At 39.5% G+C, this 15830-nt stretch overlaps 1 protein-coding gene across 5 annotated transcripts in view; it reads right to left on the bottom strand.

Moving 5' to 3' along the window:
• Asph (aspartate beta-hydroxylase) overlaps positions 1-15830 on the bottom strand; it is a 204273-nt gene that overhangs the window by 14821 nt on the left and 173622 nt on the right. For all 5 annotated transcript variants that reach the window (XM_069990787.1, XM_069990784.1, XM_069990785.1 and 2 more), the window contains 3 exons: positions 2962-3097; positions 862-953; positions 358-491 (listed from right to left, as the gene is read on the bottom strand). In XM_069990787.1, coding sequence (XP_069846888.1) covers positions 358-491; positions 862-953; positions 2962-3097 — 362 coding nt within the window. The remainder of the gene's footprint in view (positions 1-357; positions 492-861; positions 954-2961; positions 3098-15830) is intronic.

The raw sequence follows: 15830 nt of genomic DNA on the forward strand, positions 1-15830 counted from the left end.
GTGTTTTCTTCAGGAAGGCAAACTTCTTACACTTATGAATAACTCAAGTTGGGTAGTCATAAGCATCATGCCTCTAAGACATTCAGGACTCAATACATGTGGGCTAATGCAAGGCTGTACACATAAAGAGGGAAGCAAGAAGGCTCAGTAACCAGATGGAGAAATGACAACAGCAAGCAGTCCTGTCACTGGGCAATATCTTCAGACTGAAAGGAAGCAAAAGAGGCACAGACACGAGAGAGTCTGGATTTACATTACCCAGCTCCAGAAAGAGCTACGATCCAACTGAACACAGCTTTGTTGTCATGAGCATCCATCCTGAGAAGACCCAGCAGAAGCCATGACAAAGTAACTCACTTGGTTTCATTGGCACAGCGGATCTTGCAGCCTTCCTTGGGAATCACCAAGCCCAGATGCATTCGGAGCCTGCAGTTTGTGGGTCCCGTGTGTGGCCACACATGGGTTCCAGGGTGCATGATGGAATATTTGATCTGTATAGACAATATGACATGTTACTCATCGCTGAACAAAGTGTGGAGGAATTGCTACATGAAAGTGACAGTACAAAATTACTGTCAGTTTGGATGAGAGGCTTTGCAAAGCTCTGAATTTATATTCACATAGTTATTTCTTGGCGAAGGAACAAAAACTATGCACTCACATTTTCCACAAAGTGGTAAACAATCAACATTTCCAACCCTCACTTTTGACATTAACTGCATGAAATTATTTCATTAAAAAACAAATGACAAAAGAGGCGCTCATTACAATAAAGAAAACAACTGTTTTCTTCGTAAAGGTTGGTTCTCTCTTATTCCTGACTACTTGTGTTCTCTCCAGTAATGAAAACAGTCTCAATACCTGTCCTCTCCGGCATCCTGTGGTCTCTGGGAACTTTTCTAATAAAGAGCAGGTTTTAGGAGCTCCTTTACAGGCATTTTCATTTTTTCTTCCTAGGACAATAAGTGACATAAAAATCATGAGTCAAATGTTAAACAAATCATTATCTCTAATATATATTTTCTTTATAGTTTAATGCTTTCGTATCCTTATAATTATTTGCATATTGCTGCTTTATTAAAGCACTTTTTGTTAGCCGAGACTGATTCCTTTTTTTTTCTTTTATTGTGAAAATAATGTACAGAGGGGTTACAATTACATGGGCAAGATAATGAGTACATTTCTTATCAAGCATTGTAGCCTCCTCCTTTGTTTCTCCTTCCCATCCCATCCTTCCCCCACCCCCCTACTCAACCCTCCTCCCCCCACCACCATAGTTGTAAAGTTCGTTTTTGACATAACGACGTGTACATCTCTTTGTTGCAATGGGTCCACCTGTATCCCTATTTAAACGATTTGTTTTTTCCCTTCCCCACCACAAATTACAACAACATCAAATACAGTGAAAACAGGGGTTATACCGTGGGGTAGGGACATGCATAGCAACAAAGAAATAATCTTATAAATGTGTTAGAAACAATCGCATGAAAGAAAAAAAACATTTGAATACATATCTTAGGGTTCATTTCCCTAACATCAACTTATCTGACCTTTTCTGTTTTACTCAGACATATACTAGTTATTGCAAATAAGGGAAACCATGGGACCTATGTTTCTTTGGGCCTGGCTTACTTCACTTAATATAATTTTTTCCAAGTCTTTGACTGATTTCTATTGTATGCTATTCCTTTTTGTTTGTATCAGTCCTGGGGCTTGAACTCAGGATCTGGGTGCTATCCCAGAGATTTTTGTTCAAGGATAGTGCTTTACCACTTGAACTCCACTTCTGGCTTTTTATTTTTAATGCCTAATTGGACATAAGAGTCTCCTAGATTTTCTTGCCTGAGCTGGCTGTGAATCTAAATAATCAGATGTAAGCCTCCTGAGTAGACAGGATTACAGGCATGAGCCCCCAGTGTCTACATTATGGATGCTACTCTGAAGCATTGCCCTGGAAGCCTGGCTGCTTCATGAATCATACAGGGTATTAATGAACTCAAGTATCAGAGAAACGCTTAAGAGCCAATAGACTCAATTAACCTCAGTGTATGCCAAACAGAAATGTTCATGTTGCCCATATATGGACTGTATGACTCCTTTATGAAAAAAAATGTGTTGGAAATTCTGAGGGTTAGTTGATCTTTCTTCTATAGGTTTATTCACAAACACATATTACCGAAGTAGTTCCTCTTATTCCATAGAAGCCATGCCAAAAAAAAAAAAAAAAAAACCTGAAACACAGCACTGTCCTTGGCTACACTGACTTTTTTTGTGTCATGAAATATATGTAGCTCACATGGTTTGGGTATCAAAATGGGTGTACTTTTGTGCAGTGACTCTAGTTGATTTTTTAAGCGAATTCAAAAAGAGCCTCCAGAAAGATTAATGCACATTGACTATAGCCTTCTGCACTCCATCTATATATCTAGGTTGGGTCAAACTTAAGCAATGCATTGTACATGACCACTTCCTTCTTCCTGAAGGACTCAGAAGGTACCTTTGTCCCATCACTCTTGGGTTACTATTTCCAACATTTCTCACCTGTGGTGACATTGCTTTGGCCCACAGCATGCCCTACATTTTTACAGAGGCAAATAAAGCTCAGGGATGTTCATTTTCTAAGACACAGACAGACACATGGTGGGCTTTGGAGTTATACCCACACAGTAGCATGACTTTAGTAATGACATCTAGCAGGAAAATGAAAAATACTAGTTCTCTCTTTGTTCTCTTTCTCTCACTAGAGATATTCAAATATACTGCACAACCACACACACACACACACACACACACACACACATACACACACACACACACATACACAGACACGTGCATGCGTGTGCATGTCTAGGTTTCTTAAGCAGTTTCCTTTAAGTCTAGGAACCCCAGTTCTGAGAATATCACTAGAAGAATCTTGTCACTTTGTTTTCTAGATAAAGGACAACCAGAGTCCGCACTCACCTTGTTGCCACAGCGTGAACTGGCTCCAGTCACCCTTCTCCCTCAAATTTTCATCTTCAGGCAGGAAAAGACTCTTGGTTGTGTCCATCACTGCAAGGCCTTCATCACGGATTAACTTCCAGTTTCTTTCTAAAGACTAGAAGGCAGGTTTTGGGTTCACTGAGATGAAAATATGCCCATTACAACATAGTACATCATACAATGACTGTCAGCTTTTGTTTTTATTTTAAAAGTAGTAAGTTTTTAGTTGGGCACCAGTAGCTTACACCTGTAATCTAGCTACTCAGGTGGCTGAGCTCTCAAGATTGAGGTTCAAAGCCAACCTGAGCAGGAAAGTTCATGAGACTCTTATCTCCAGTTAATCACAAGAAAGCCAGAAGTGGAGCTGTGGCTCATGTGGTAGATCACTAGTCTTAAGTAAAAAAGTGAAGCAATAGCATCTAGACTCTGAGTTCAAGCCTCAGAACCAACACACACACACACACACACACACACACACACACACACACACACACACACACACACACACACACACACACACACACACACACGGTAATACATTTCTATTCTCATCTAGATTATTTATGTCAATTTTATTTAGAACCTCTTGCCAAAGAAGTTTTATATATATATATAATATATATAATGCTAATATATAAAAATATAAATAATGATTGATATATATATATATATATATATATCATTATTTTTCTGAACCAAATGTTCTTCTTTTGGTCGGTTGTGGGGCTTGAACTTAGGGCCTGAGTCTTGTCCCTGAGTTTTTTCACTCAAGCCTAGTGCTCTACCACTTTGAGTCACAGCATCACTTCTTGTTTTCTGGTGTTCATGGAGATAAGTCTCAGAGGGTGGCTTTGAACCAAGATCCTCAGATCTCAGCCTCCTGAGTAGCTAGGATTACAGGTGTGAGCCACTAGCACTCAGCTCTGGATAAAATTTTTTGTCATTTCTAGAAATTTCAGAAAATAAATTCCTCATTGTTATCTGTTTAAAGGCTTGCCCTTTCCTTGCCTTTCATTCCTTCCTTCTTTTTTCTTCCTTCCTTCCTTTTTCTTTCTCTCTCTTTCTTCACAACCTAACAAGAACATTGATCTTGCTTATCAACATATTACCATAAGTTTCATGTGACATTCCATCATCCAAGCTGGAATACAAATCACATAGTAATAGGCACATACTAGGTTTTGAGTTACATGCATTGATTTAGTTACTTTTCATAGAGTTCCTTACAAAGGAACATTGAACATAGCAAATAATAACTTATAGCCGGGTGCCAGTGGCTCATGCCTGTAATCCTAGCTACTCAGGAAGCTGAGATCTGAGGATGGAGGTTCAAAGCCAACCCAGGCAGGAAAGTCTGTGAGACTCTTATCTCCAGCCACCAGAAAACTGGAAGTGGTAGAGCCTTGCCTTGAGCTGAAGAGCTCAGTGATAGTGCCCAGGCCCAGAGTTAAAGCCTACAACTGATGATGATGATGATGATGATGATGATGATGATGATGATGATGATGATGATGATGATAACTTACAAAGACATTGGGAACACATCAATTGGAACACTTGATACATTACAAAATAGCAAAACAGAACAAATAAATGTCCTAGTGTTTGGCCCAAATGAGTGTGGCCTTCATTTCCTCTGCTTTTTAGGAGGCTAATTTAGCCCCCTTAAAGGCTTCTGACTGAGGTGGAGCCAAGGGTGGACTGGTGGGTCAGGCAGGGCTCTTGGGAGATCTCCTGGTATCTCCACCACCTCACTATGCTCTGGGTCAGGGTGGGGAGTGGGAGCAGTGGGGGCAAGCAGGCAGGAGGAACACCCAGAGCAGCCAGCTGAGAGGAACTGCCAGCAGAAGAAAAGAATAACAACAGCTCTCCTACAGTAAGGAGGATCGAAAAAAAGCTGTACAGATAAAGCAGGACAAAGAAATTGATTTTGTAATTGGATTCCTGTGAAATCTACCCATTATTTTGTGTCCGCCTTACAATTGCTCCTACTAAGGCCATTGTTGGGGTGGTGCCGGTCTTGCTAGAACTGAGTGCTTCAACTAGTATCCATAGATGTTTATCCAAAACAGGCAGTGTCAACTAGCAAGTCAAAGACCACATTTCAATAAAGGGATGGTTAAGAAGTCTTTACTTCAGCTCAAGTATCAGCTCAAGTATTGTCAGGAATCTTAAGATATTAGAGAAGAAAAGGCTGTGTTCACATCTTCTCAGCTGCATCTACATTGCCAGCACCCACTGTTGTTACTGGAACTTGTTTAAATTGCCAGATAAATCTGTTACATTCTTGTTAAACTGTCACATAGACAAGGAGAGAACTGCCTCACTAATACATGAAACCACTTTTCAAATGAGGTTACTGGAGCCTTGAAAGGACAAGCTTTTTTCTCTCTCCTGGTTTTCTAGAAATTCCTTTCATTTCTTTATGTTAGGGAAGGGGTGGGAAACAGCTGATCTTTTGTTACTAAAATAGAACACAAAGCCCTAGGGGAAAATGTTAAAGTGATTTCTCCAGGGTGTGTGTGTGTGTGTGTGTGTGTGTGTGTGTGTGTGTGTGTGTGTGTGTGTGTGTGTGTGTGTGTGTGTGTGTGTGTGTGTGTGTGTGTGTGTGTGTGTGTGTGTGTGTGTGTGTGTGTGTGTGTGTGTGTGTGTGTGTGTGTGTCTTTTTTACTTAAGAACAAACTGTCCTTAAATATACTGACCCCTTCTCTCAGGAAGTGTTGCCCGAGTATTGGTCTATAGGTAATTGTGATGTGTGTGTGTGTGTGTGTGTGTGTGTGTGTGTGTGTGTGTGTGTGTGTGTGTGTGTGTGTGTCTTTTTTACTTAAGAACAAACTGTCCTTAAATATACTGACCCCTTCTCTCAGGAAGTGTTGCCCGAGTATTGGTCTATAGGTAATTGTGATATGTGTGTGTGTGTGTGTGTGTGTGTGTGTGTGTGTGTCTTTTTTACTTAAGAACAAACTGTCCTTAAATATACTGACCCCTTCTCTCAGGAAGTGTTGCCAGAGTATTGGTCTATAGGTAATTGTGATTTTGTAGAACCTATCAACAAACAAATCATTTTTGTTTTCCCCTGTTCCATGTGGCACAGATAATCTGGATGACAAACTCATGCTAGTAGGAGCAGAGTAACACTGAGGTCTCTCTAGGACCTGACTGCACATATCTTTGCTAAACCACCACCAATGTGCTTGGTCCAACTGGTGGTGGCTACTCTTGTCCCCTTGACTGGAGTGACAGATACCTAGAAAATGCGTAAAGACACTTCTAGAAGTGTCTGTCAGTGTCCCCAGAGATGGCTGGCTGAGAGGGGGCTATGGAACTGAGTGAGGAAGAGCTGCCTTGAATGTGGTCTGTGCCATCTAAAGGGCCTCAGGCCTGGATGGAACAGAATGAGAAGGAGAAAGCTTACACACACTTTAATATTCTTGAGTCTCTTTTGCTGCTACTATCACCCAGAGACATTGGACTTCAGCTTTTAAATTCACTCGCAGCAGTAATTCTCCAGAGAGTTTCCAGCCCTGCAGACTGGAACTTGGCTTGCATCACTATCCCCCTCCTTCTAAGGCTTCAAGTCCCACAGACAGAGCAGCTCCTGGTTTTTCAGGGCCTCTAGCCTGCTGATGGTCATGGGGACACTTGGGATGTGTAAGCCAACCTAATAAATCCTCGCTTGCAATTATAGATACATTCTATTCTCCAGAGAACCTGACTTGTATGCTAACCAAGAACTATATAGATGTTTAGTTATTTCCATCATAAAACAAGCACATTATTATTTTTATGGAGTTCAATACTTTTACATCTAGGAGCCATGCTGTTGATCTAGTAGAACTTTCCCTCTTTAAGGATGAAGATATGACTTTAAGGAGTCACTTAAAACCCCCACTGAAAAAGCCAGCAGAGCTAACACCAGAAACCCATCCTACTAAGCATGTGTGAGTTCCAGTATTTTCCAGGGGCTTGGAAAATTTTGTGCTCCCTGCTTGGCATTGGTGCACAAGGCTCAACTCAGGATAGTGCACGCGCTTGCCTAGTAAAGGAAGTGAGTATTTCCAAAAACAGTAGCAGATAAGCCAGGTAACAGGGGAAAAAATACAAAGATAACAGCAGCCAAGGTCTCTAGGTGCTCAATGTAGATGTTTTACAATCAAGACAGAGACTAGGGGAGTTTGCCAACTTTGGAATGACACACAGGGTTTTTAAGGAGACATTTCAGACAAGACCTAGAATGCTGTTTCTAACCACACACCCAGGACCACATTCTGTAACATTCACAGGTTTTTGAACATTAAAGACCGAACCTAATCACACACAGTGTGCATATGTACGTATGTGTGTGGGCATGCGTCTTAATCCACTTAGATATTGTAACAAAATACTATAGATAAATGACTTATAAACGACAATTATTTACTTTTTATTTGGATTTGGTGCTGGTAAAAGTCTGTTTCCTCAATCTTTATAACTTTGGGGGGGATGGGAAGAGATGAGAAGGGATGGGAAGGGGAAACAAAGGAGGAGGCAACAATGCTTGATAAGAAATGTACTCATTATCTTGCCCATGTAATTTTAACCCCTCTGTACAGTATTTTCACAATAAAAAAAGTCTGTTTCCTGGTTCTTATGTGATAGCTTCTCTCTTTAACCTCTTTAACAGTAGAAGAAGGCAGGCTATTGCCTGGTGACCTCTAACCTCACTCTCTGAGATCTGTAATCCCTTAGAAACTAATCACCTCCCAAAGGCCTACCCTCTCAATATCATCACCCTGGGAGTTAGGAGCTCCATTTTTTATTTTTGCTGGGACACTGATGGTCACAGCACTGTGTATGGAAGGAGTAGAGAGGGTAGGAGGGGGAAGACAGATTTTCCCATTCAGTTATCTGAGATAGCAAGAAATGAATTTTTTAGGATATGCTCAGAGAAACGTGTGCACTCACACTGAGCTAAAATGCCAACATTTTCAAAGGCCTCCTTTAAAATATTATTTCTGTGTCCCTAAATTAATTCATTCAGTAACACTGAGAAGAGAAAGTAGTGGCATTAGTAGTTGCTGGGAAGGAAGGGCTTCCAGTGTACATTTTGCTATGGGGCAGAGACTAGAAACAGGTTTGGTCTGTTAGAGCTAAGGGTCTCAAAAGCACACCCTCAGCACTTGCCCTTTTAGCTAAACCTCAGCCATGTCCATCACTCTATCTTCTACAAATAGATTCCCCAGTGTCATTTCCAACAAACCCCTGGCATCATCCCAATCTTCCTTTACCTAAGAGACATTTCCTTATCTACCAGCCAGCTTGCTCCTCCCACTTTTCTCTTAGGCAAATTAGCTTATGTTCTATAAAGTCCTCCTTTAAAGCTGACTTTCTGCAGGAAGTCTTTGAGGCTGGTGGTACAACTCAGAGATATGGCCTGTTTTTAGCATGTGCAAAGCACTGGGTTTATACCTAGGTCCCCTCTCCTCCTTCTCCCCCACCCCCCCCACAAACTAACTTTCTATTGGGAAGCAAAATAAAGCCAAAGTGATTCTTAATTATCCTTATTAATACTTTTATTTAATGGAAAGAAATACATGTATTTAAAAAAGCCAATTACTTAAGATATTATAATAAAAGCAATAGTCTCTTTCTTAACCAAGTCTTCTCAAATCTCAATCTAAAACCCCAGTTAATTCAGTTAAATATATACATTATTTAATTGATTACATCTGAGTAATATGCTCTATTATATTTTTTTGTGTGTACAAGTACCAGGACTTAGTGTCCTCCTCAGCATGTTTTACTCAAGGCTGTCATTCTACCATTTGAGCCATGCCTCCAATCCAGCTTTTTGCTGGTTAATTGGAGATAGAACCTCATTAACTTTTCTGCCTGAGCAGAACCTTGATCACCCAGATCTCAGTCTGCTGATGAGCCATCAGCATGTGACTTATATTACTATTACTAATTCATCAATTTTAGACATTATCTCTCACCTACTAGAAAAAAGTTAACCATTTAACAACTTAACATATCTTTCTCTATTTCCTCTTTTCCATTCTTGTAATCACAGCTAATTTCACAAACCTCTCAAACATCTGGGTAAATTCAACTCATACTTTATAATATTATGACAATGAATATCACTCAAACTTGAGTTGTCATGATCACATTTCATTTCTCCTCTTTGCTGGCTTCATTTTATAATGCCTTTAATGTTATTTCTTCACTATCTCTGAAAGTCTGCTATGACATTGTCTCTTGATACTACAGGTTAGTGGTATTAGGCCTGCCTAACTAAAAAGTCTGAAATCTGAAATGCTCCCAAATCTGAAGATCTCCTAGTGATGACAAGTAGAAAATTCTATTCCATGAACTTCATTGCAGGCACAATTAAAAATTATATAAGGCTGGGCTCTGGTGTCTCACATCTGTAATCCTAGTTACTAAAAAGTCTCAGATCTCAGGATCACGGTTCAAAGTCAGCCTATGCAGGAATACCTAGAGACTCTTACCTCCAACAAACCACCAAAAAGTCAGAAGCAGAATTGTGGCTCAAGTGGTAGAGCACTAGCCTTAAGCACAAAAGTTTGGGGACAGTGCCCAGACTCTCAGTTCAATCCCCAGTACCATCACAAAAAAGAAAAGAAATATCTATTCAGTTCCTTTCAATCTATGCACATAAGCTGTGTATGAAGTCTAGATGAGTTCTGTGTGAACATTTGGGTCCCCTTCTCAAACTCTCGGATTATGTATAAATATGCCAAAATCCAAAAAATTCTGAAACACATCTGGTTCCATTTTGGATAAGGCATATCCAAGCTACCCCTTTTGCCAAAAACATCGTATGATTTGTTACTTTTCCATTCCCCTCACACTACTCCCCCTTCAAAACAAAACAAAACAAAACAAAAAACACACAATAACATTTCTGTGGGAAATCTGCCCTGCTGTGATCTACATCAGTTGCTGTCTGGGCTTCGCGGACTTGCTGTGGCACCTGCCAGGTTCTGGGCCTCAGAGCTTCCTAACTGTTGGATTCTATTGCTTCTCAAAACAGACATTTTTGAAAATATCTGAAGCTATTCTTACATTTGACTGAAGGTTTGTACAAGTAGATGTTTAGTAAACTTAAGTAGTTAGAACTTTTAGCATTTTTCTTGCTACCTAGTGTGATTAATCTTACTTGAACTGTTAAATATTTAATTGACAAAGATTGCAAACATTCAAAGTATATGACAGAATGGCCTTTTCTCTATATAATGTTGTTCAACAATTACAAGCACCACCACTGAGTCCAAGAACACATCCATTATTAACCCTGACAAACAACAGATCCCTAGAACTTGTTCATCTTATGCTGAAAGTTTGTACTCTTGGACTGATATCTTTCCATTTTCCTCTATCCTCAGCCATGGCAACCACTGTGTTATTTCTACTTCTCTGAATTTGACTTTAAAAATGCTATATACAAGCAGGCTCATCACTATTTGTCTTTCTGTGAACTCATAATGAAAATGACAATGCCTCCTTTTTGAAGGCAAATAGTTTTCCACTATGCCACCTTTTCTTTACTCATTCAGCTGTTTCTATATCTCAGCTATTATGAGTAGTACTATAATAAACATGAGGATGCAAATATCTGTTTGAAATACTGGCTGAATTTTATATATATATATATATATATATCCAAAAATAGGTTGCTAGACCATCCACTTTTATACTTTTTGGACAATCTCCATAGTATTTTCCATAACACTGTATCAGTTTGTACTCCTTCTGACAGTGAAGAAAAGTCTTCTGTTCCCTACACCTTTAACAACACTTGGTTATCTATTCTTTTTCAGTGGCTGCTATTCTAACAGGTCTGAAGTAATATCTCACACCTCAGAATATGCGCTGTGAAGCCGGGCGCTGGTGGCTCACGCCTGTAATCCTAGCTACTCACGGTTCAAAGCCAGCCCAGGCAGGAAAGACCGTGAGACTCCTATCTCCAATAAACCACCAGAAAACCGGAAGTGGTGCTGTAGCTTAAGTGGTAGAGTGCTCGCCTTGAGCTGAAGAGCTGAGGGACAGCGCCCAGGCCCAGAGTTCAAGCCCCACGACCGAAAAAAAAAAAGAATATGCACTGTGATTTTGATTTGCATTTCCTCAATAACTAGTCATGAAAAGCATTTTCATATACCTGTTGGCTATTTGTTTTCATTGGAAAATAAAACAATTGTCCTTTGTGCAATTTTGAGTCAGAATATTTTTATTATTATTCTGTTATTGAGTTAGATGAGCTCTTACACATTTTAGATATGTGTGCTTTAAAAATGTTCTCCCATTCTGTGGGTTGTCCTATCTTTTTTTGGCTGGTTTCTCTTCTGTGTAGAAACATACAGTTTGATGTAGTCCCATTTAAAAAAATTTTTGCCCATACTTTTGGGGTCTTATGTAACAGAGACCCCATTTCTACAACCAATGTCTTTATAACTCTGACAATATGACCACATTTCATTTCTAGTGTTGGTGCTGTGGCATTCTGTGCTTTCTCCAATACAGAAACTCATATCTTCAGTTCTTGGAAGTTTCCTAGCATTGTTCTTTAACAAGTTCTTCTATGTTATTTTCTGTATTCTCTCTGAAATTCCTTTTCTTTGTACATGAAATGTTCATTTGAGCCTCCAATTATCTTGTTTTGTGCTTTTGATTTCTGTTTTTCTGGATTTTCTTCTAAGAGATGTCCTTGAATTAGTTTCTAATACTGTTATCACATTCATTTTTTGAAGTATCTTTTCAAAATAAGTTAATTTTTAACTAACACATAAAACAGCCATTATACATATTCCTGAGATAATATGTAATGTTTTGATATACATATGCATTCTGTAACTTTAAAATCAGGTTAAACATACCTATCACCTCCCAAACTCATCATTTATTTTTTCTTTGTAGTAGTACTGGGCCTTCAACTTGTGCTTCCTTGGCTGGTACTACTTGAGCCATGCTTCCAGCTCTGCTTTTTGCTATAGTCTAATGGGTATAGTCTAATGGGATTTTCTGCTCAGCCTGATCTCAAACTGCTTTGCCTCCCTCCTGAGAGGCAGAGCTAAGATTAGAAGCATGAGCCACCAGCACTTGCACATTTCATCTTTTCTTTATGGTAATGTGTGGTTGCAATCCTTCCCTCTGGATTTCTGCAATGTAAATCGCATCACCTCCATCTATAGTCACCCTATTGTGCTTAACATGCTAGAGTGTCTTACGAGTTGTAGATCACATTTCTTTTTTTCTTTTTTTTTCTTCTTTTTGGTCATGGGGCCTAAACTCTGGGCCTTGATGCTGTCCCTCAGCTCTTCAGCTCAAGGCTAGCACTCTACCACTTGAGCCACAGCACCACTTCCAGCTTTTTCTGCTTATGTAGTGCTGAGGAATCCACCCTAGGGCCTTCTGCATTCAAGGCAAGCACTCTACCACTGAGCCACCTTCCCAGCCCTATAAATCACATTTCTAATTCCTAGGAGGCCCTTTTGGATCTTTAATTGCTCTGTCTTATATCCTACTTTTGCTTTATGAGTACAAGATCTTCTCTTATAGCTCCGAAACTATTAGAAGAATGACTTCAAGGTTGCTTCTCCTGCTTTTCCCCCAGGAAAAGGTTTTCCTTTTGTATGTTTAAAAAAAATTTTTTTTAATTTTATTGTGAAAATACCATACAGAGGGGTTACAATTACATGGGCAAGATGACCATTACATTTCTTATCAAGCATTGTAAGTTTCCTTCACATAGAGGGATCTCCTTAATGTTTGGTGGTCCTTGACAGTTAGTGCTAAACAAATAAATGAACAATGTGAAATGTCAGGGCCTTTGGCTGCTGGACACACAGCTGAGCCAGTATAAAAATTGGGGCCTGTGAAATGTCAGCCCCAACAGGCCTGTTCACTGAGGCTATGCCGTGTCCTGGCTGTTTAAAGGCCTCCACAGTTCCTCTGCTTTCTTAAATCAGATACAAAAGATGATGTCATCATTTATCTGTTAGTGTCTCTTATTTACACAGCTTCAAAAACAATCTGTACTTATACTTTTAGATTTTTCTTGCCATTTAGGGGCTGTAAATGCCCGTGTTCTTTCATTCTTTGTTCCCTTACATTTTCTAAGCCTCTAATAGTTGATATTTTTTATGCTTACCTTCCTTTTTTCTAGACTAGAAGGATCTTATAATGTAACCAAATCCCCACATGAAGTTTAGGGAAAAAAATTTGGTTAGCCTCTAAAGCATCCTCAAAAGCATCTGTACAAGATCACACAATTCAAGGCAATGGTGTTTTTCTATCATAGATCTGCAGTAGAGGGAAGGAGAGCTGTAGGGAAGTTGTTCTGTATCTTGTTTTACATTTTGAATTAAGCTCTGCTAATCCATACATTGATTTCTTGTTGCCTCTTGGTCTACACACTTTCCTTGCATTACTTAGCCGACACAATTCTACTTCTATGAGTACCAGATGATGAATAATCAAATGCTTGAATCATGGCATAACGTCACTTTAACTTTGTTCTAATCAAACACATCTAGCTGAGCCTTAGATATTTTTTTCCTGTAGAAAACACAAGCTCCTTCAGATAGTTTTGCATGTAGTAAATGCTAAATGTAAGGACAGGGACCAAGAATAGTGTTAGTTTGTTAGGATTCTATTAACATAGTACGGCAGACTGAGTATGTCCTCACAGTTCTACATACTGGAAGTCCAACACCTAGATGTTGACCACGGTTTCTTTTGATGATTCTCTGCTAGACTTATAAATAGCAATCTTCCCATCAGTGCCCTGTGACTCTTTTCTCTGTGTGTATACATCTGGCTACTCTCTGATATTTTTTATAGGATGTACCGCTTACCTCAATGACCTCTTTTATATGTAACTCTCTCTGTAAAAGCCTTTTCTTAATCCAATCATTCTGAGGGACTAGAGGTTAGGCCCTCAAAATATAAATTGTGAGGAGGTTTAATTCAGCCCCTAACAATAAAGACGATGCAAGTCAGAACTAGCTCCAACTAAGAAAGCTAGCAGATGGGAGAGAATTGGGAATAAATTCATATTCACAGGGGAAAAGTAAATGTGCATGGATAAAATACAACATGATCATAAAGGAAAGTGAGAAGGGTGGTGTTTTCAACACGGGGACAAACAGAGAGCTCAGAATAACATGAGTAAGGTCAGGGTCCTGGGTATGATTGGCTATAGGAGAAAGGGCATTAAGAATGCACAGATAGTGGCACTGGAGATCACTGCTGAGATGTTCACAAACCTGTTCAGGTTCTGGCTGTAAATTAAAAGACAGGAAGAGGCTACCCTAGGCGAAGGATACATTGTACTTAAGTTAGAATGAGTTGATAACAATGGTGCCACAGTATACTGTATAACAAATTTTATTTAATGGGTTAAGACTATGCTAATGGTTAAGACTACTTCATTTTAGGAATTATGTATCTTATTTTTGAGAGGCAACTATTATTTTACATTTGAAATTAAATTATGTTAATGTTTAGAGATAAAAGCAACTTGCCTAAATCTTCACCAGCACATGGCTGCACTACAGTGTACTCCACAGTGTACCCCAAGGCATTGGGGGTCCAGAGTGTAAAGGAAGGTTGTGAATTCAGAACAAACACGACAGCCAACACAACACTCTCACAGAAAACCTTCAAAGCAATAACTTTAATAAAACTTCTAAGGGTGTTAGGGGCATTACAGGAACAATTTGAGTCAAGTGGGAGATCACTAGCCTTACGTGAAAAAGCCAAGGAAGAATGCAAGGCCATATCTTCAAGCCCTAGTACTGGCACAAAGGAAAGACCAGTTGATATTTCTTATTGTACAAGAACCATGCAAATGAGAAAAACAAGAGATATGTATTCTGAGCTTGGTGTAGTTGTAGCAAGGGAGTCAGGAATGGTCACTTTGTTTTGGTAGACTCAAAGACAGGCAGATGTGCGGAAGGATTGGAGGAGAAAGTAAGAAAAGATCCAGGAGATACACAGTTGGCTTTCTTGGGTTGTTAAAAACTGAAGAAAGCTGTCATTTATTAACCAAATCCAGGCCATTTGGCGTGAAATATTACAGAAGTTGTTGCTCAGATTTCTGGATTGTCACTGAATCCAGCAGTCTGGCATCTTGGACAGAATGTAGCAGACTACGTAGTCATGATTCTGCTTTTACATGTGGCTGGCTGTTGCCATTGTATCTAGTCTCTAATTATCTTTACTGAAGAAACAATAAAAGGCAATGGAAAGTATCCAGCACTGGACAAAAGATATCTTGGAGAACTAGAGTTTGCTCTTTTTAAAGCATGAGAGAAACAAAAATGGTTTCTTCCCCTGAGAGAAAGGAGCAAAGACAGTCTAGATGGCCACAAGAAACATCCAAACTACAAGCTTCAAGAAATCAAAAGGCAGGAGATTCTGAGGAAAAGGAACACAAAGGCTATCTATATACCTTTGGTCATATAAAATAATATTTATCAAAACACACTCCAGGAAATTGAAACAAAAGGGTTTTATCTTTTCTGTTGTTTTTGTTTTCTTTCCTTTATCTGTCTTTGGGAGAGTAAGTGTGTGTGTGTGGGGGGGAGCAATGGGTGAACAAACGCAGCAGTGGCACTTACTAGACACCATGTTGAAAATAAGCTATAGAATTTGTAGGTAGAGATGGAAGGGAAAACCTGAGAGAGCAAGGACAGGGATGACAGTAGAAAAAGAGGGAAAAGAAAGAAATGAAAAGACAAATGAGACACGTCTCTCAAATACTAGCCCACTCGGCAAGTAAGCTGTTATCCTTCAAGAAAGGTAAAGGGGGATATAGGTGCCAGCTTCCCTATACAAACTGG

The sequence above is a fragment of the Dipodomys merriami genome, unplaced genomic scaffold (genome assembly GCF_024711535.1).
Source record: "Dipodomys merriami isolate MVZ:Mamm:240054 unplaced genomic scaffold, mDipMer1.0.p SCAF_4, whole genome shotgun sequence".
Classification (NCBI taxonomy): Eukaryota; Metazoa; Chordata; class Mammalia; order Rodentia; family Heteromyidae; genus Dipodomys; species Dipodomys merriami.